At 48.3% G+C, this 13580-nt stretch overlaps 2 protein-coding genes and 2 non-coding genes across 4 annotated transcripts in view; 1 reads left to right on the forward strand and 3 right to left on the reverse strand.

Moving 5' to 3' along the window:
* Positions 1-13580, forward strand: part of Cdk8 (cyclin dependent kinase 8) — a 571315-nt gene that overhangs the window by 158033 nt on the left and 399702 nt on the right. The gene's annotated exons all lie outside the window — the stretch shown is intronic.
* Rpl21 (ribosomal protein L21) lies at positions 8126-10067 on the reverse strand. Its single transcript, XM_051162908.1, has 5 exons — positions 9932-10067; positions 9625-9686; positions 8938-9050; positions 8358-8508; positions 8126-8248 (listed from the first exon to the last, which is right to left on the reverse strand). Exons 1-5 carry the CDS (start codon positions 9996-9998, stop codon positions 8159-8161), a joined length of 483 nt encoding a protein of 160 aa, XP_051018865.1. The 5' UTR covers positions 9999-10067; the 3' UTR covers positions 8126-8158.
* On the reverse strand, positions 8766-8893 carry LOC127204035 (small nucleolar RNA SNORA27). The gene has a single exon (XR_007832398.1). It is a non-coding gene; the product is annotated as a small nucleolar RNA SNORA27 (small nucleolar RNA).
* Positions 9138-9208, reverse strand: LOC127204093 (small nucleolar RNA SNORD102). Its single transcript, XR_007832444.1, has one exon. It is a non-coding gene; the product is annotated as a small nucleolar RNA SNORD102 (small nucleolar RNA).

Here is a 13580-nt window from a genome sequence, read left to right on the forward strand (position 1 = left end):
TCCAGCCGGATCACACAGACCTAGAAGGTCTTTTTGGTTGTTTGATTTGTTTTGTTTTTCGAGACAGGATTTCTCTGTGCGGCCTTGCCTGTCCTGGACTTGCTTTGTAGACCAGGCTGGCCTTGAACTCAGAGAGATCCGCCTGCCTCTGCCTCCCGAGTGCTGAGATTAAAAGTGTGCTCTGCCACACCCATCAACCTAGAAGGTCTTTGGATGTGATCTCTTGCCAGAGCAGCCACTTTCTGAATTAAAATTCCTCTACACAAAAGATGGGGAAATCACGCCCCACCCTTTTCAGGTCAGAGCAGCAAGCCACACTGGGAAGGACTGGCACGTAGAGAGTGACAGAGAATGGGGTCTAGGGCTGGAGAGATGGCTCAGTGGCTAAGGGTACCGCCTGCTCTTCCAAAGGTCCTGAGTTCAATTCCCAGCAACCACATGGTGGCTCACAACCATCTGTAGTGTGATCTGATGCCCTCTTCTGGCCTACAGGTGTACATGCAGACAGAGCACTGTATACATAATAAATAAATAAATTTTTTAAAAAGAATGGGGGGCTGGAGAGATGGCTCAGCGGTTAAGAGCACTGACTGCTCTTCTCAAGGTCCTGAGTTCAATTCCCAGCAACCATATAGTGGCTTACAGCCATCTGTAATGAGATCTGGTGCCCTCTTCTGCCCTGTGGGTATATACGCAGGCAGAGCACTGTATACATAAAAATAAATAAATAAATCTTTAAAAAAAAAAAAGAATGGGGCCTAGTTCTGTTGATGACCACTCTAATAAACGTGCTCCCACTGACCCAGTAGCCCACACCAGGTCCGTGACCCCTCCTTGACCTCAACCACTCCCTCAGGTCACTGTGTAGCTGCTAAGTTCCAGGATTTCCTCTGCTCCCTCCTTTGGCTATCTCTCTGCCTACCCACCTGCAGAAGACTGAATGTTCCTGAGCCAGCTAGAATAGACCTTTTCTTGTTCCTCTCCTGAAAACACGGTGGAATCTCTGCCACATCCCTACCGCCATCTTAGTGTCTCCGGCCCCTTGGCAGACTCAGCTGTCGCTATGATTGGAATATTTGTTTGCTGTTGGTTTCCACAAGGAAGGAATATGGGAATATACACCCGTGCACACATGCACACTCACTCACACATACATTTGTACACATGCACGCACACACATGCTCACCAGCGCACGCACGCGCGCGCGCGCACACACACACACACGTATTCGTACACACACACACACTCACAAGTGCACACACCCCATTTGGCTGACTTGATTAACCAGACAGATGTTGAAGACAGATGTTGACTCCTGCTTGTGTCTGTTGTTCTGATGATCTGGAAAAAGATGTTCCAAGAGATGCCCGCTGCAGTTACATGGTACAGACTGTAATCTTTTCACGAGGCTATCATCTTCAGCTTACTCGGAGAGACAGGAGGCAGGGTCTTCCTCCCTAACTTGGAAAGTGTTTAAGGGGCCGCTGAGGAAGTGCCGTTTCTGGAGCCTGTTGAGAAGCCCTGTGGAATCTGGCCTGTTGTTTCTTGGAGTCTCTTCGCCTCTCCTTGATGGACACAAGATGGATTCTGCAGTATCAAGTTCCGACCCAAACGGGAGGGGCGGACTATCTTGCTTTGCCTCTTTAACTATGAAGGTAAACAGTACTTGCGTTGGGGACATAGCTCAGTGGCGGAGCCTTTGCCTAGTACAGCCGGGGTCCTGGGTTCTAGCCTTAGCTCCATGTAAACTAGAAGTGGTGGCCCACACCTGGAATCCCCGCACTCAGGAAGTAAAGCTGCAGGATCACAAGTTTAGGGTTATCCTTGGCTACATAATAAGCTAGAGGCCATCCTGGGCTACATGAAACACCACGTAAAGAAAAAAAAAATATCCATTACATCTTATTAGCCAGAGAAGACAAATTAAAACAAAGGAGAGCAATGATCAAACAGCTGGCAAAGAAGGCTGGTGTGGGGCCGGGCGTGGTGGCGCACGTCTTTAATCCCAGCACTCGGAGGCAGAGGCAGGTGGATCTCTAAGTTCGAGGCCAGTCTGGTCTACAAAGCAAGTCCAGGACAGCCAAGGCTACCCTGTATCAAAAAAAAAAAAAAGGCATTTCATTCTGTATTTCAGACATTAAGAAACATTTTGAGGAGCTGGAGAGATGGCTCAGCGGTTAAGAGCACAGACTGCTCTTCCAGAGGTCCTGAGTTCAATTCCCAGCAACCACATGGTGGCTCACAACCATCTGTAATGTGATCTGATGCCCTTTTCTGGTCTGCAGGGGTACAAGCAGGCAGAGCAATGTATACATAATAAATAAATAAATCTTAAAAAGAAACATTTTGAATTCTATAGGCTAATGTTACAAATGACTGTAAAATAAATGATTTCCTGTGTATTAAAAAAAAAAAAAAAAGGCTCAGTGGCCATGGTTCCTCCCAGAGAGCTAGAGACACTATTAATATCACGAAAAACAAAAACCAGAGAATGACAGTTGAGCAGGGGCCAATGTAATGTTACAAACGCCCTTCGATTTCCTGTCAGAAATGTAGAATGTTCAGGAGGGGGACAAACTGCCTTGGCTTAAGCTTGAAGCTATCCTGATGGTGGACCCCAGCCCTGGGGAGACAGAGGCAGGCAGATCTCTTAAGTTCGAGGCCAACCTGGTGTACAGAGTGAGTTCCAAGACAGCCAGGGCTACACAGAGAAATCATCTTGAGAAACCAATCAATCAATCAATCAATCAACGAGCTTAAGGCTATTTCTTCATTCCCCTATTTCTTGCCCCTCTGTGTAAGGCACTGGTTTTCAACCTTCCCACTGCTGCAGCCCTTTAATATAGTTCCTTGTGTTATGGCGACCCTCAACCATAAAACTATTTTTGTTGCTACTTCATAAATATGATTTTGCTAGTTATGAAATCATAAATATCTGATATGAAGGATATACATATGTGATCCCTGTGAGAGAGTCATTTGACCCCAAGGGGTTGAGACCCACTGGCTTAACATCGTCAACACAGAGCTTGTTCTCTGTGGTAATTATGCTCTAGTTTGCTTCGCAGAGCGTCAAGTGTGCCCCCACTCTCCTCAGAAAGGCTCCTCACTTTCACAGATACACACACCTGACCCCTTTGTGGAGACAAGCCACCAAGCCAGAGAGTTATAAATAGGCCAGCTCTCCTGAATCAAGGCTGCCTGGGTTCTATTGTGCTTCCTATTTGTGTCTGGAGTTATGTAAAGCTGTGGTGCAGCCAGTGCAGCCCAGGCACGCCGAGTGGGTCTCAGCAATAGGAATGTGTGGGCATAAACACTACCCAAGGCTGTGGGTGTCTACAATGAGTGCGAAGCGCAGAATGCGAAAATAGCACGTAATATCAGATCGGGCAAGTTATCAACTGTCTTCCAGCTACAGGAGAGCTTCAATTCTAGCCCTCCAGGAGGTTTGCCCTGAAGAGCAATCCCACCCACCATCCATACCAATGTCAACCAGTCTACTCTGTATCATTTGGTTTTTCTTTTCGGTTTTTCGAGACAGGGTTACTCTGTGTAGCCTTGGCTGTCCTGGACTCACTTTGTAGACAAGACTGGCCTCGAACTCACAAGAGATCTACGTGTCTCTGGAGTGCTGGGATTAAAGGTATGCACCCCCATACCTGGCTTTTTCTCTGTGTAGCCTTGGCTGCTGTCCTGGACTCACTTTGAGGACCAGGCTGGCTCGAACTCACAGAGATCTGCCTGCCTCTGCTTTCCTGAGCACCGGGATTATGGGTGTGTGCCACCACACCCAGCACACACACCCTCTCTCTCTCTCTCTCTCGTGTGTGTGTGTGTGTGTGTGTGTGTGTGTGTGTGTGTGTGTGTATGTGTGTGTGCTAGAAGTCAGTCTCAAGTGTTATTCTCTATTGCTTGTTTTGGTTTTGTTGGTTTCTTTTATGTGAGGCTTGTTTTTTGGGACTCTAGCCCTGGCTGTCCTGGACCTCACTCTGTAGATCAGGCTGGCCTCTAACTCAGAGACCTGCCTGGCTCTGCCGCCCTGCTGGGACTAAGGGCGTGCACATGCCTGGTATGGTCTGCACTGTCAGCAGCTTCACAGCTAACATTGGTGCTGGTAACTAGAAAACCAAAGAAAACAGCACATGGTGGCGCCTTGAGAGCCTGACAGGTGGCATCTCAGTGGAGGTGCAGAGGTTCCTGGAAAAGAAAACTGGTTGGCTCTGCCAAGTACTGGGGAGATAAAAATTAATTTGAAAGAAGTCTCTAAATGTATTAAGTACCAAGATTTTGGCAACCTCTGAGGATAGGTGATTCAGAACGGTGGAGGTGGAAGCCAGATTTGTACTCGGCAACCAGGAAAAAAGGGGCCTCTGTAGGCTGAGGGCGAGGACCTGGCAAGTGGAAATGGACGATCCTGGGCACTGTGCAAGGGCAGAAGGCTGTGGGCGCCCTCCTGTTTGTCAGACCCACTGCCCTCTTCCTGCATATGCAATGAATTACCAGGAGGCCTAGCCAGAAACAAGGGCCCTGCCACCAATTGTCCTTTGTGTCCTCTCTCACATCCCTAGCGCTCTTTGGTTCATCTCACATAATTATTTGTCCTCTGCACCTCCCAGTTTGTCACTCTTTCAGATGTGGGGCTGTACGGCACTGTCTCCCTCACCCTCTATCCCTGGCAGAGCAGATTCCTGACCTAATAAAAAGCTGTAAGTTCATTAACCATCAGACTCCCCAGCAGAAAGAATAAAGGAACAGAAATGATAAAGGAGTTTGCTATTTTTTTTTATAGGCTATTAAGAGGCAGTCTTGACAAAAACCGGCAGAAGCTGAATACAGAAAGAGGACAGACCACAGGCATCTATGTAGGACAAGCTTTCTAGCTTTGAAGAAGCGTGTGCCTGGCATATCAAGGGCTCAGCAAGGAGGGGAAGTGTGGCCATATCCAAGCTTAGGCCTAGAAGTCACCCAAGGACAAAGTCAGAAAACCATAGCTTGGGATAGAGGGTTTTGTAGGCATCGGTCACTGTAGAGATACAAGTGACATTCAAAGCCATGAAACCCAGGAATGGGTCATAAAGACCCGCCCCCCGAAACTGCAAAGATGAAAGGAAACAAAACCCACTCAGTAACATTTCTCCAACCAAATCTGCAGTCTTAATGATGCTGATCAGAGTGCTAAGGGCAAGCTTTTTTTATCTTTTATGGAGACAAGAGCTTCTCTGTGTAGCCTTGGCTATCTTGGACTCGCTTTGTAGACCAGGCTGGCCTCAAACTTACATTGATCCACCTGCCTCTGCCTCCTCAGTGCTGGGATTTAAGGTGTGTGCCACCACCACCCAGCTTATTTTTAATTTATTTATTATGTATAGTGTTTTGCCAGAAGAGGGCACTAGCTCTCATTATAGGTGGTTGCCAGGAATTGAACTGAGAACCTTTGGAAGAGCAGCCAGTGCTCTTAACCTCTGAACCATCTCTCCAGCCCTTTTTTGTTATTTTTCAAGCCAAAGTTTGTATGTAGCCCTGGGATCTTGCTTTGCAGACCAGGCTGGCCTAGAACTCAAGAGATCTGCCTCTGCTCCCCGAGTGCTGAGATTAAAAGCGGTTTAGTTTTGCTACCACATGGCAACACATTTTAAAACTTGTGTTGTATCTCTATGCATGTATGTGCAGTGTGCTCAGCAACCCGAAGAGGGCGTTGGAGCCCCGGAAATGTACAGGCTGATGATTGCCATGGGTACTGGGAACTGTCCTGTTCTCTGCAAGTGCAGCCACTGAGCCAACTCTCCGGCTCCCTTAATTCTTTTGCCCAGAACTGTGAAGAAGCCTATCTCTAAAGATTATGTACATTTATAGCTTGGCCAGTTGTGTTTTGGGGATCTGCTGTGCTTTATCAGATACTTACATTATGAAGTAGCAATGGAATTAATTTATGGTTGGAGTCATGCCACAGCACTAGAAGGCTGGGAACCACTGCCAGTTTCACTAGCCTTCCCAGTGTAAATTCCTCCTCAGGTCAGAGTAAATCCTTCACTGTGGACCCCGCTCCCACTCCCAAAGAGGCAACAGAAAGGCGCAGACAGCAGGAGCGGCTGGGAAAGAGCAAAGCTGTCTTAGGTCTCCAGGTCTTTCTATACCATCCCAAGGGATATAAGGATCCCAAATGTTCATGAGCAAAATGGCTTGGAGAAACACTAATTTTGCAAAGCATGGCCCAAACATACAGATTAAGAAACCCAGACTGGGGGCTGGAGAGATGGCTCAGTGGTTAAGAGCATTGACTGCTTTTCCAGAGGTCCTGAGTTCAATTCCCCAGCAACCACATGGTGGCTCACAACCATCTGTAATGTGATCTGATGCCCTCTTCTGGCCTGCAGGTGTACATGCAGGCAGAGCACTGTATACATAATAAATAAATCTTTAAAAAAAAAAAGAAACCCAGACGGGGGTAGGGCATGCCCATACCTTTAATACCAGCACTCGGAAGGAGAGGCAGGTGGATCACTGGGAGTTCAAAACCAGCCTGGTCTATAGAGTGAGTCCAGGACAGCCATGGCTACAGAAAAACCAAAACAAAACAAAATCCCAGACTATTAAGACCATCCATGCAGACACATTAGCCACCCAGAGGCCAGTATCCACATGGCAACAAAGCCTGAAGGAAGCTTTGTTAACAAAGATCAAGGTATCAAATGTCAGTTCTGCCAGGTTCTTAGTTTCCTTACACATGGTAGTCCTCGCTTCTCAAAACTGTCATGAAAAAGCCCACCTTAATGGAGAATGTTGGCACACTCACTGCTGTGTGCTTCTTGCGTTCCTGGCACTGTACGCAGGTGTCACTAGATGGTGAGGTATTTTTAGATCTGGATGCTGCTGAGGTATTCAGCATCCAAGAGAAACAAAGCCTACAGCTAAGACAAGGGTTTGGAAGTTTCTGAGTTAACAGAAAATGGCACTTTAGAGCCCGTTAAAACCTCTTAAGTAAAACAAGTCCCTACGTGTGACACAATGAACCATAGAGCTGATGAGCCAAAAAGAAAAACCAAAGACCAGAGCAGGACCCTATTCCTGACGAAACTCTCCACAGCTGGGGACTGTTGTGAGCGTGGGCAGAGAGCCCTGCCTAACTCAACAAAACTCAAGTGAGGACAACAGAAGCATTCTGTCAACCATACTGGACACACCCACACTCACTGTGTGTAGACAGGAGGTTCAAGCACATCGCTGGTTGTTAGAGCTGTGACCCCCCCACAGCAGCAGCAGCCGTAGCTCCACTTCCTCTTCTTTAAAAGCAGCCCCACTGCTCCTGCAGGATTTCTGAAGCTAACTAAGCAACGTCACAACTTTACTAGAGAACACTCTCACCTTCACTGTCCAGCTCGCTATGCTGCCACAGCAATGAATACAAGCTGTGAGCCACCAGTGTTTGGCACCAGAGACTCCAGTCCCCAGAAGCTAGGTCACAACACAAGCCCCGCCCAATGGAAGTCAGAGAAAGCCAACTAGATCTATCTTACTACTCTGAAGAAACATGGCCCTGCAAGCACAACTTGCCAGAGCAGCAGAAAAACGAAGCTGGGTACACGAGACTGCCCAGGCCCACCAAGTCTTTAAAATGGGATCAAAGGCACACAACTCTGCTACCTAGACAGCTAACTAAATTCCATGCTAGACTCAACACCCATCCCAACAGGACACAACGCTTTCCTGGCAAGTACAAAATGTCTGCGGCCACACCACCAGCCCTCTCCTGGCTCAGTTTGCCCACTTTGGAAAATGCAGCTACAAGCCGCCACCATCAAAGTGGGAACACCACACGACACCCACTCCCCAATATCCGCACTTTGAGATAGCAAAAACATACCCCAATCAGGCCCTGAAGATCCTCCTGCCTCAGCCTCCAAGTGCTGGGATTAGAGCTGCACCATCAAGCCTGGCCACCCCCTGGTGTTTCCTCAGTCCCCCCGGTGATTCCTTGTTTAATATTTGTCAGTTTTCCAATTAAGAGTGTATCATTTACAAGAACATAATAGTAAACTTCGAACAGGAAAGACAACGAACTAGCACAATTAAAATTTGCTTTAACATTTAAGGGAGAAGACACCACACTTCAACTTAAGAAAAACAGTTTACAGTCCAGGCCTTTATTTCCTTTTGCACATTAGGCCATGAATTCATAGGGAATGGGCTCCAGCAGCTCAGGCTCCTTCCCGTTAGTCCTCACGAAGTGCGCTTCTCTGGGTGGCGCAGGCTGGTGAAGAAAGAAAAGGATGAGAAACCTTCTAGTGTTCTCTTGAATTCATGAGCACTAAATTCTTAAACTTTAGCAAACAACTGAGCCAAGCTCTCAACCCTCTCACCTGGCGCTTCAGCTGGACCCAGGTGCCCTTCTCCTTGGCCTCCTTCTTCTTCTGGTCATTCTCCTTCACGCGCTTCAGGAAGCTGTCCCTGCTCTTCGAGTGCTTGATGTGCTCGATGCGCACATTGACCCTCTTGGCGAGAATCTTGCCCCTGCAAAGACCAATACGCTCTCAACGCCCCACTCAAACACACCCTGTTCTGACAGTCACCTAGGAAGCTCAACACACATGCCATTCATTCTTACCCAAAGGAAGAAGAGGCCTTGGGGCACCACACTTGAAAGCTACTTTTCTGAACACCCCCCCCAACCATAGTAACTTAGCCAAACCAGGACAATGGAGCTTGTTAGGAACCTCTACTCTATAAAACCAGCACCAACCTCTCAGGCAGATTCCCCCGATGAATGTCAATGTTCCCCCTGACACGTTACAAGACAAACACTTAAGTTTGCCTGAGTTTTAAAAGGTATTTCCTTTGCCCCACTTGAATGGCCAATGAAGACATTAAGTCCAATTGGCAAAGTGAAAGGGGGTGCACGACTGACTATGGTCACAAAGAAAAGGCGCTCCTTCCACTTACTTAACCTGCTTGTTCACAATGATGCCCACAGCGTGCTGGGTGACGTTGTAGACTCTTCCGGTTTTGCCGTGGTAACACTTATGGGGCATTCCTTTTTGAACAGCGCCCATTCCCTATTCAGGAGACAAAGAGTTATTCCAGCAATTCCTGTTCTCCAATCCCTTTTGGTAACCAAGGTTTCTTTTACATGGCAACTCAAGAACTCTCAGAGCCGGTGAAATGTGGTTTTCACATTGCATCAAGCAATCAAATAGACAGTCATCATCAAGTCCCAGAGCACCAGAACAGTCAACTGCCCTCACTGGGTTTCATAAAAACAACCCCACTGTCTTGAGATGGGCTCTAACTGTATAGCCCAGCTGGCCTTAAACTCAGGACATCTGCCCCGTCTGCACCCCAAGTGCTGGGATGAAAAGCCTATGGGCCAGCATTAACATTTTTTTAAAGGTTTTTTGAGACAAGGTTTCTGTGTATCCTTGGCTGTCCTGGAGTCACTTTGCAGACCAGGCTGGCCTTGAAGTCACAGAGATCTGCCTGCCTCTGCCTCCCAAGTGCTGGGACTAAAGGTGTGCGCCACTATGCTTGGTCCCATTCTTGACTTAACTGTTTTTAACCCCTCCCCCCACTTTGTGCTATCACCTTCCGGTTCCTAACTTGTAGTGTTGCCTTTCCACCCACTCTAATTACCTTGATGTCTACAATATCACCCTTCTTGTAGATTCGCATGTACGTGGCCAAAGGAACAACTCCTGCAAAAGAAAAAAAGTTCAGGCACACTTTCATTAAGGGTCCTAGTCTTCAATGTGAAACACACACCTTTCACAATTACATACACCGAACTGGACAATCCCTCCAGCACAAGCTTACATGAACATTAATTGTGAGACCCATGCTTTCGCTTAGGACAGAATACAGGCGTAAACCCTTGGTGCCCATTTAATGGTCTAGAACACAGATAAACAGAAACAAGCCTCAGGAGGACCGTGCCACTCACCATGCTTCCTAAAAGGCCTGGAGAACATGTAGCGCGTGCCCCTCCTCTTTCCCTTTGTGTTTGTCATTTTGGCGAGTTACTGAAACCAGAAAAAGTTAGCAGTCAGGTATCAACTTAGTGTTAGCAACCATCACCCCGATTCCCACTATTTACATTGCCCTTTAGAAACCTGGATCGCCACACACCCCCCCAAAACCATCTGTCAGGGACCGGGCTCCCTCAAACCCAGCACCTCCCTCACTAAGCCTCCCAAGGACCGGGGCTGTAAATAGGTGCTGGTGATTCTTCTAAGGTCTTTAGGGCCCGGAGACCTGGATGTTAAAACTCAGTCTGCTCCTTCTCGCTGTTCAATTTCCTTTATTAACCCCGTTTTTCTGCTACGAATCTCCGAATTCTACATTACCGCTTGCTAATGCATTACAAAGCACGCACAGAGAGAACCAGATCCCTGCCATATCTGATCCACCTAGTCAGGCTCACATCCCTACCTGAAAATGGACTTTCTACTTTTATAAGTGACAACAGTAATATCTACCCAGAGCCTCCCCACCCCCAACGATGCTTGCTTGGCACAGGGCAACTACTCAACTGGCAGCTAACTTAGCACCATCTAAGACCTTACCTACTGAATGTATTAAGAACTACATCCTGGCTTCCAACAAGGCTTGGGTTACTCCAGTCATCCAGGGCAGAAATGCCTGCCATAACCCCAAAAGCACGGTGTACTAGAGGTAACCAACTCGCTCGTCCAGTCTTCCGCACTAAAGCGGTAGCATTAACCTTGCGTTCCCTCCCTTCCTACGCAACTTGCACATTACCAACTTCTGTTTCCCGCACCCTGAAGAGGAGGGATCCTCAGCACATCATTACCAGGACACCAGACGGGCACCCTGCTCGCCCGAGCCAGGTCCAGGCTTAAACAAACCCAAATCGAATCCTGCGCGCTAACCCGACAGCACATGCTCATGTTTGGGCTCAGGCGGACGCCCCGCCCGGCCTGGTCGCACAGAAGCCCCCTGGCTCCCGCCGCCCGGGCCAGCGACCTCCAGACACTCTCCCCAAGACCCTAGCACGCAGTCCCGCGGCCCGCGCCCGCCCCCCACGCAGTGTATGAGGGGCGCAAGGCGCGGGAGCCACGCGCTTACCAACCTGCAAGATGGCTTCTGCGGCCAAAAGAAAGAGGGCGGGGCCGGGCGCCCTTACAAGGCCCGCGGGCTGCCCGCGGCGACGCCTGAGGAGAAACGCCGGGTCCCCCACGAGGCTCTCCCGGAGGACCGCCTCACCCAGATAGCCGGGAGACGCTTGAGGACGCTCTCCTCTACGCAGAGTAAAGGCAGCAGGCCAAGGAAAACTCCCTCAGGCACTGAGTTAGACAGCTCCGACCGGGGTCCTCGCGGGCGCGACTTCCGTACGCGCTGACGTTATGTGCGTCCTGTGACGTAGGAGGCCGCCCCTGTGCTCTGAGTAGGATCTCCCAGAGTCCCGCGGTGCGGTGTGTCTCAGTGTTCCCAGGGCGTGTGTGGTCGCGTAGGCGAGCAATTACGTGTGGACGAAAACGTCGTTTATGTGGATCTCAATCCAGATGTGGCTGCACAACGCACCTACTGGTCTGTTAGCGAGTGACGAGCCGAGCGTGGTGCGCATGCTCCTGTTCCCAGCCTTCGGGAGGCAGAGGCAAGAGGATCTCGAGTTCGAGGCCAGCCTGAGCTACAGAGTGACGCCCTGTCTCAGGGAAAAAAAAACCAAACAAACAAAACTCATTTTGCGTTTCTTTCCTTTCGTACCTGTAGATTTGGGCCATTGGGGACACTCGCCTATCTTGTTTATTTTATCTTATTTAAATTTCTCTTCCTGTTTATTTGGTTTTTGGAGACAAGATTTCTCTCTGTGTAGCCTTGGCTGTCCAGGATTCAGTCTGTAGACCAGGCTGGCCTGGAACTCACAGAGAGACACCTGCCTCTTGAGTGCTGGGATTAAAGGCATGCGCCACCACCGCCCGGCCGTCTAGTTTGTATTGTTTTTTTGTTCTTTTTTTTTTTTTTTTTTTTTTTTTTTTTTTGGTTTTTCGAGACAGGGTTTCTCTGTGTAGCCTCGGCCATCCTGGACTCACTTTGTAGACCAGGCTGGCCTCGAACTCACAGCGATCTCCGCCTGCCTCTGCCTCCCGAGTGCTGGGATTAAAGGCGTGTGCCACCACGCCCGGCCCTTGTATTAATTGTTAAAAAATAGTTTCGAGCCGGACGTGGTGGCACACTCCTTTAATCCCAGCACTAGGGAGGCAGAGGCAGGTAGATCTCTGAGTTCGAGGCCAGCCTGGTCTACAAAGAGAGTCCAGGACGGCCAAGGCTACACAGAGAAACCCTGTCTTGAAAAACAAACAAACAAAAATTAGGTTTCATTTTGACATTTTCAGGAATGTGTGTAAAGCACTCTGGTCATTTTCACCCATCACTCTTTCCTTCCCCTTCCAGACTATCTCCCGGGCTGTAGATGAGGGTTCTGAGTCAGTCATACTGGAAGCAGTATTCCTAATAATTAGATCAATCAATTTATTGTCATAACCAAATTGGGTATTTAAAAACGTTTCAAAAACTGGGCGTGGTGGCGCACGCCTTTAATCCCAGCACTTGGAAGGCAGAGGCAGATGGATCTCTCTGTGAGTTCCAGGCCAGCCTGGTCTACAAAACGAGTCCAGGACAGTCAAGGCTACACAGAGAAACCTTGTCTCTGGGAAAAGAAAGAAAGTTCTAATCACAGATGAGGAATTTGAGAGATGAGCATTGCTGTTTTATAACAGGCACTCGGGTCCTCATTCCTCTTATGCAATAATCCCCCTCGTAAATTTGGGAGTGTTGATTTCTGTCCCTGGTGTGCACTCTTGGGAAGGTAATTCCACCTTCAGCAAAACCAGAAAGCAGGCGCTCAGTGAGGTAGCACAGCCACGAGGCTAGAATGTGTGTCTGGTCTTTACTCTGGCCTGAGTACTTTTGGGAGTGAGCTGATGGGATTGCTATGCTCACGGACAACCTGATGACCCAGGTCAGCTCACTTCCCTCAGCTTCTACATACTTCCAAGCATCAGCCTTCAATATTTATGAACTCTGAAAATCACCACATCCTGCTTACAAACCCCAATAATAAATTCAGTAAAATCCAGTGAGTGACATCCCAACCAGGATTAGATTCTTTGCTTGAAATTCCATTCATTCATGGTAGTTGGTGACAGTCTAACCGGAAGATTCTATAAAAACATTGAAGCCCTATGTCAGTGTGTGGAAAACATAACTGATCTAAGTAACCAGGGGTTTAATAAGAGGCTTCAATTACTGAGCAAACTTTAATGTCTGTGATCAAATTATGTATAGTTAGTTAAACATAACCTTTATCTTTTTTTTTTCTTCCAAGACAGGGTTTCTCTGTGTAGCTTTGGCTGTCCTGGACTCTCTTTGGCTGTCACTTTGTAGACCAGGCTGGCCTCATACTCACAGAGATCCTCTTGCCTCTGCCTCCCTAGTGCTGGGATTAAAGCCATGTGCCACCACACCTGGCCATAATTTTTATTGTAGTAATAGCAAAATTTTATTCCCAGAGAAATCTTTCTTTTTGGGCTACTGTTTCATTATGTTGCCATGACTGACCTGAAACCCAG

Source organism: Acomys russatus, chromosome 19 (genome assembly GCF_903995435.1).
Source record: "Acomys russatus chromosome 19, mAcoRus1.1, whole genome shotgun sequence".
NCBI lineage: Eukaryota > Metazoa > Chordata > Mammalia > Rodentia > Muridae > Acomys > Acomys russatus.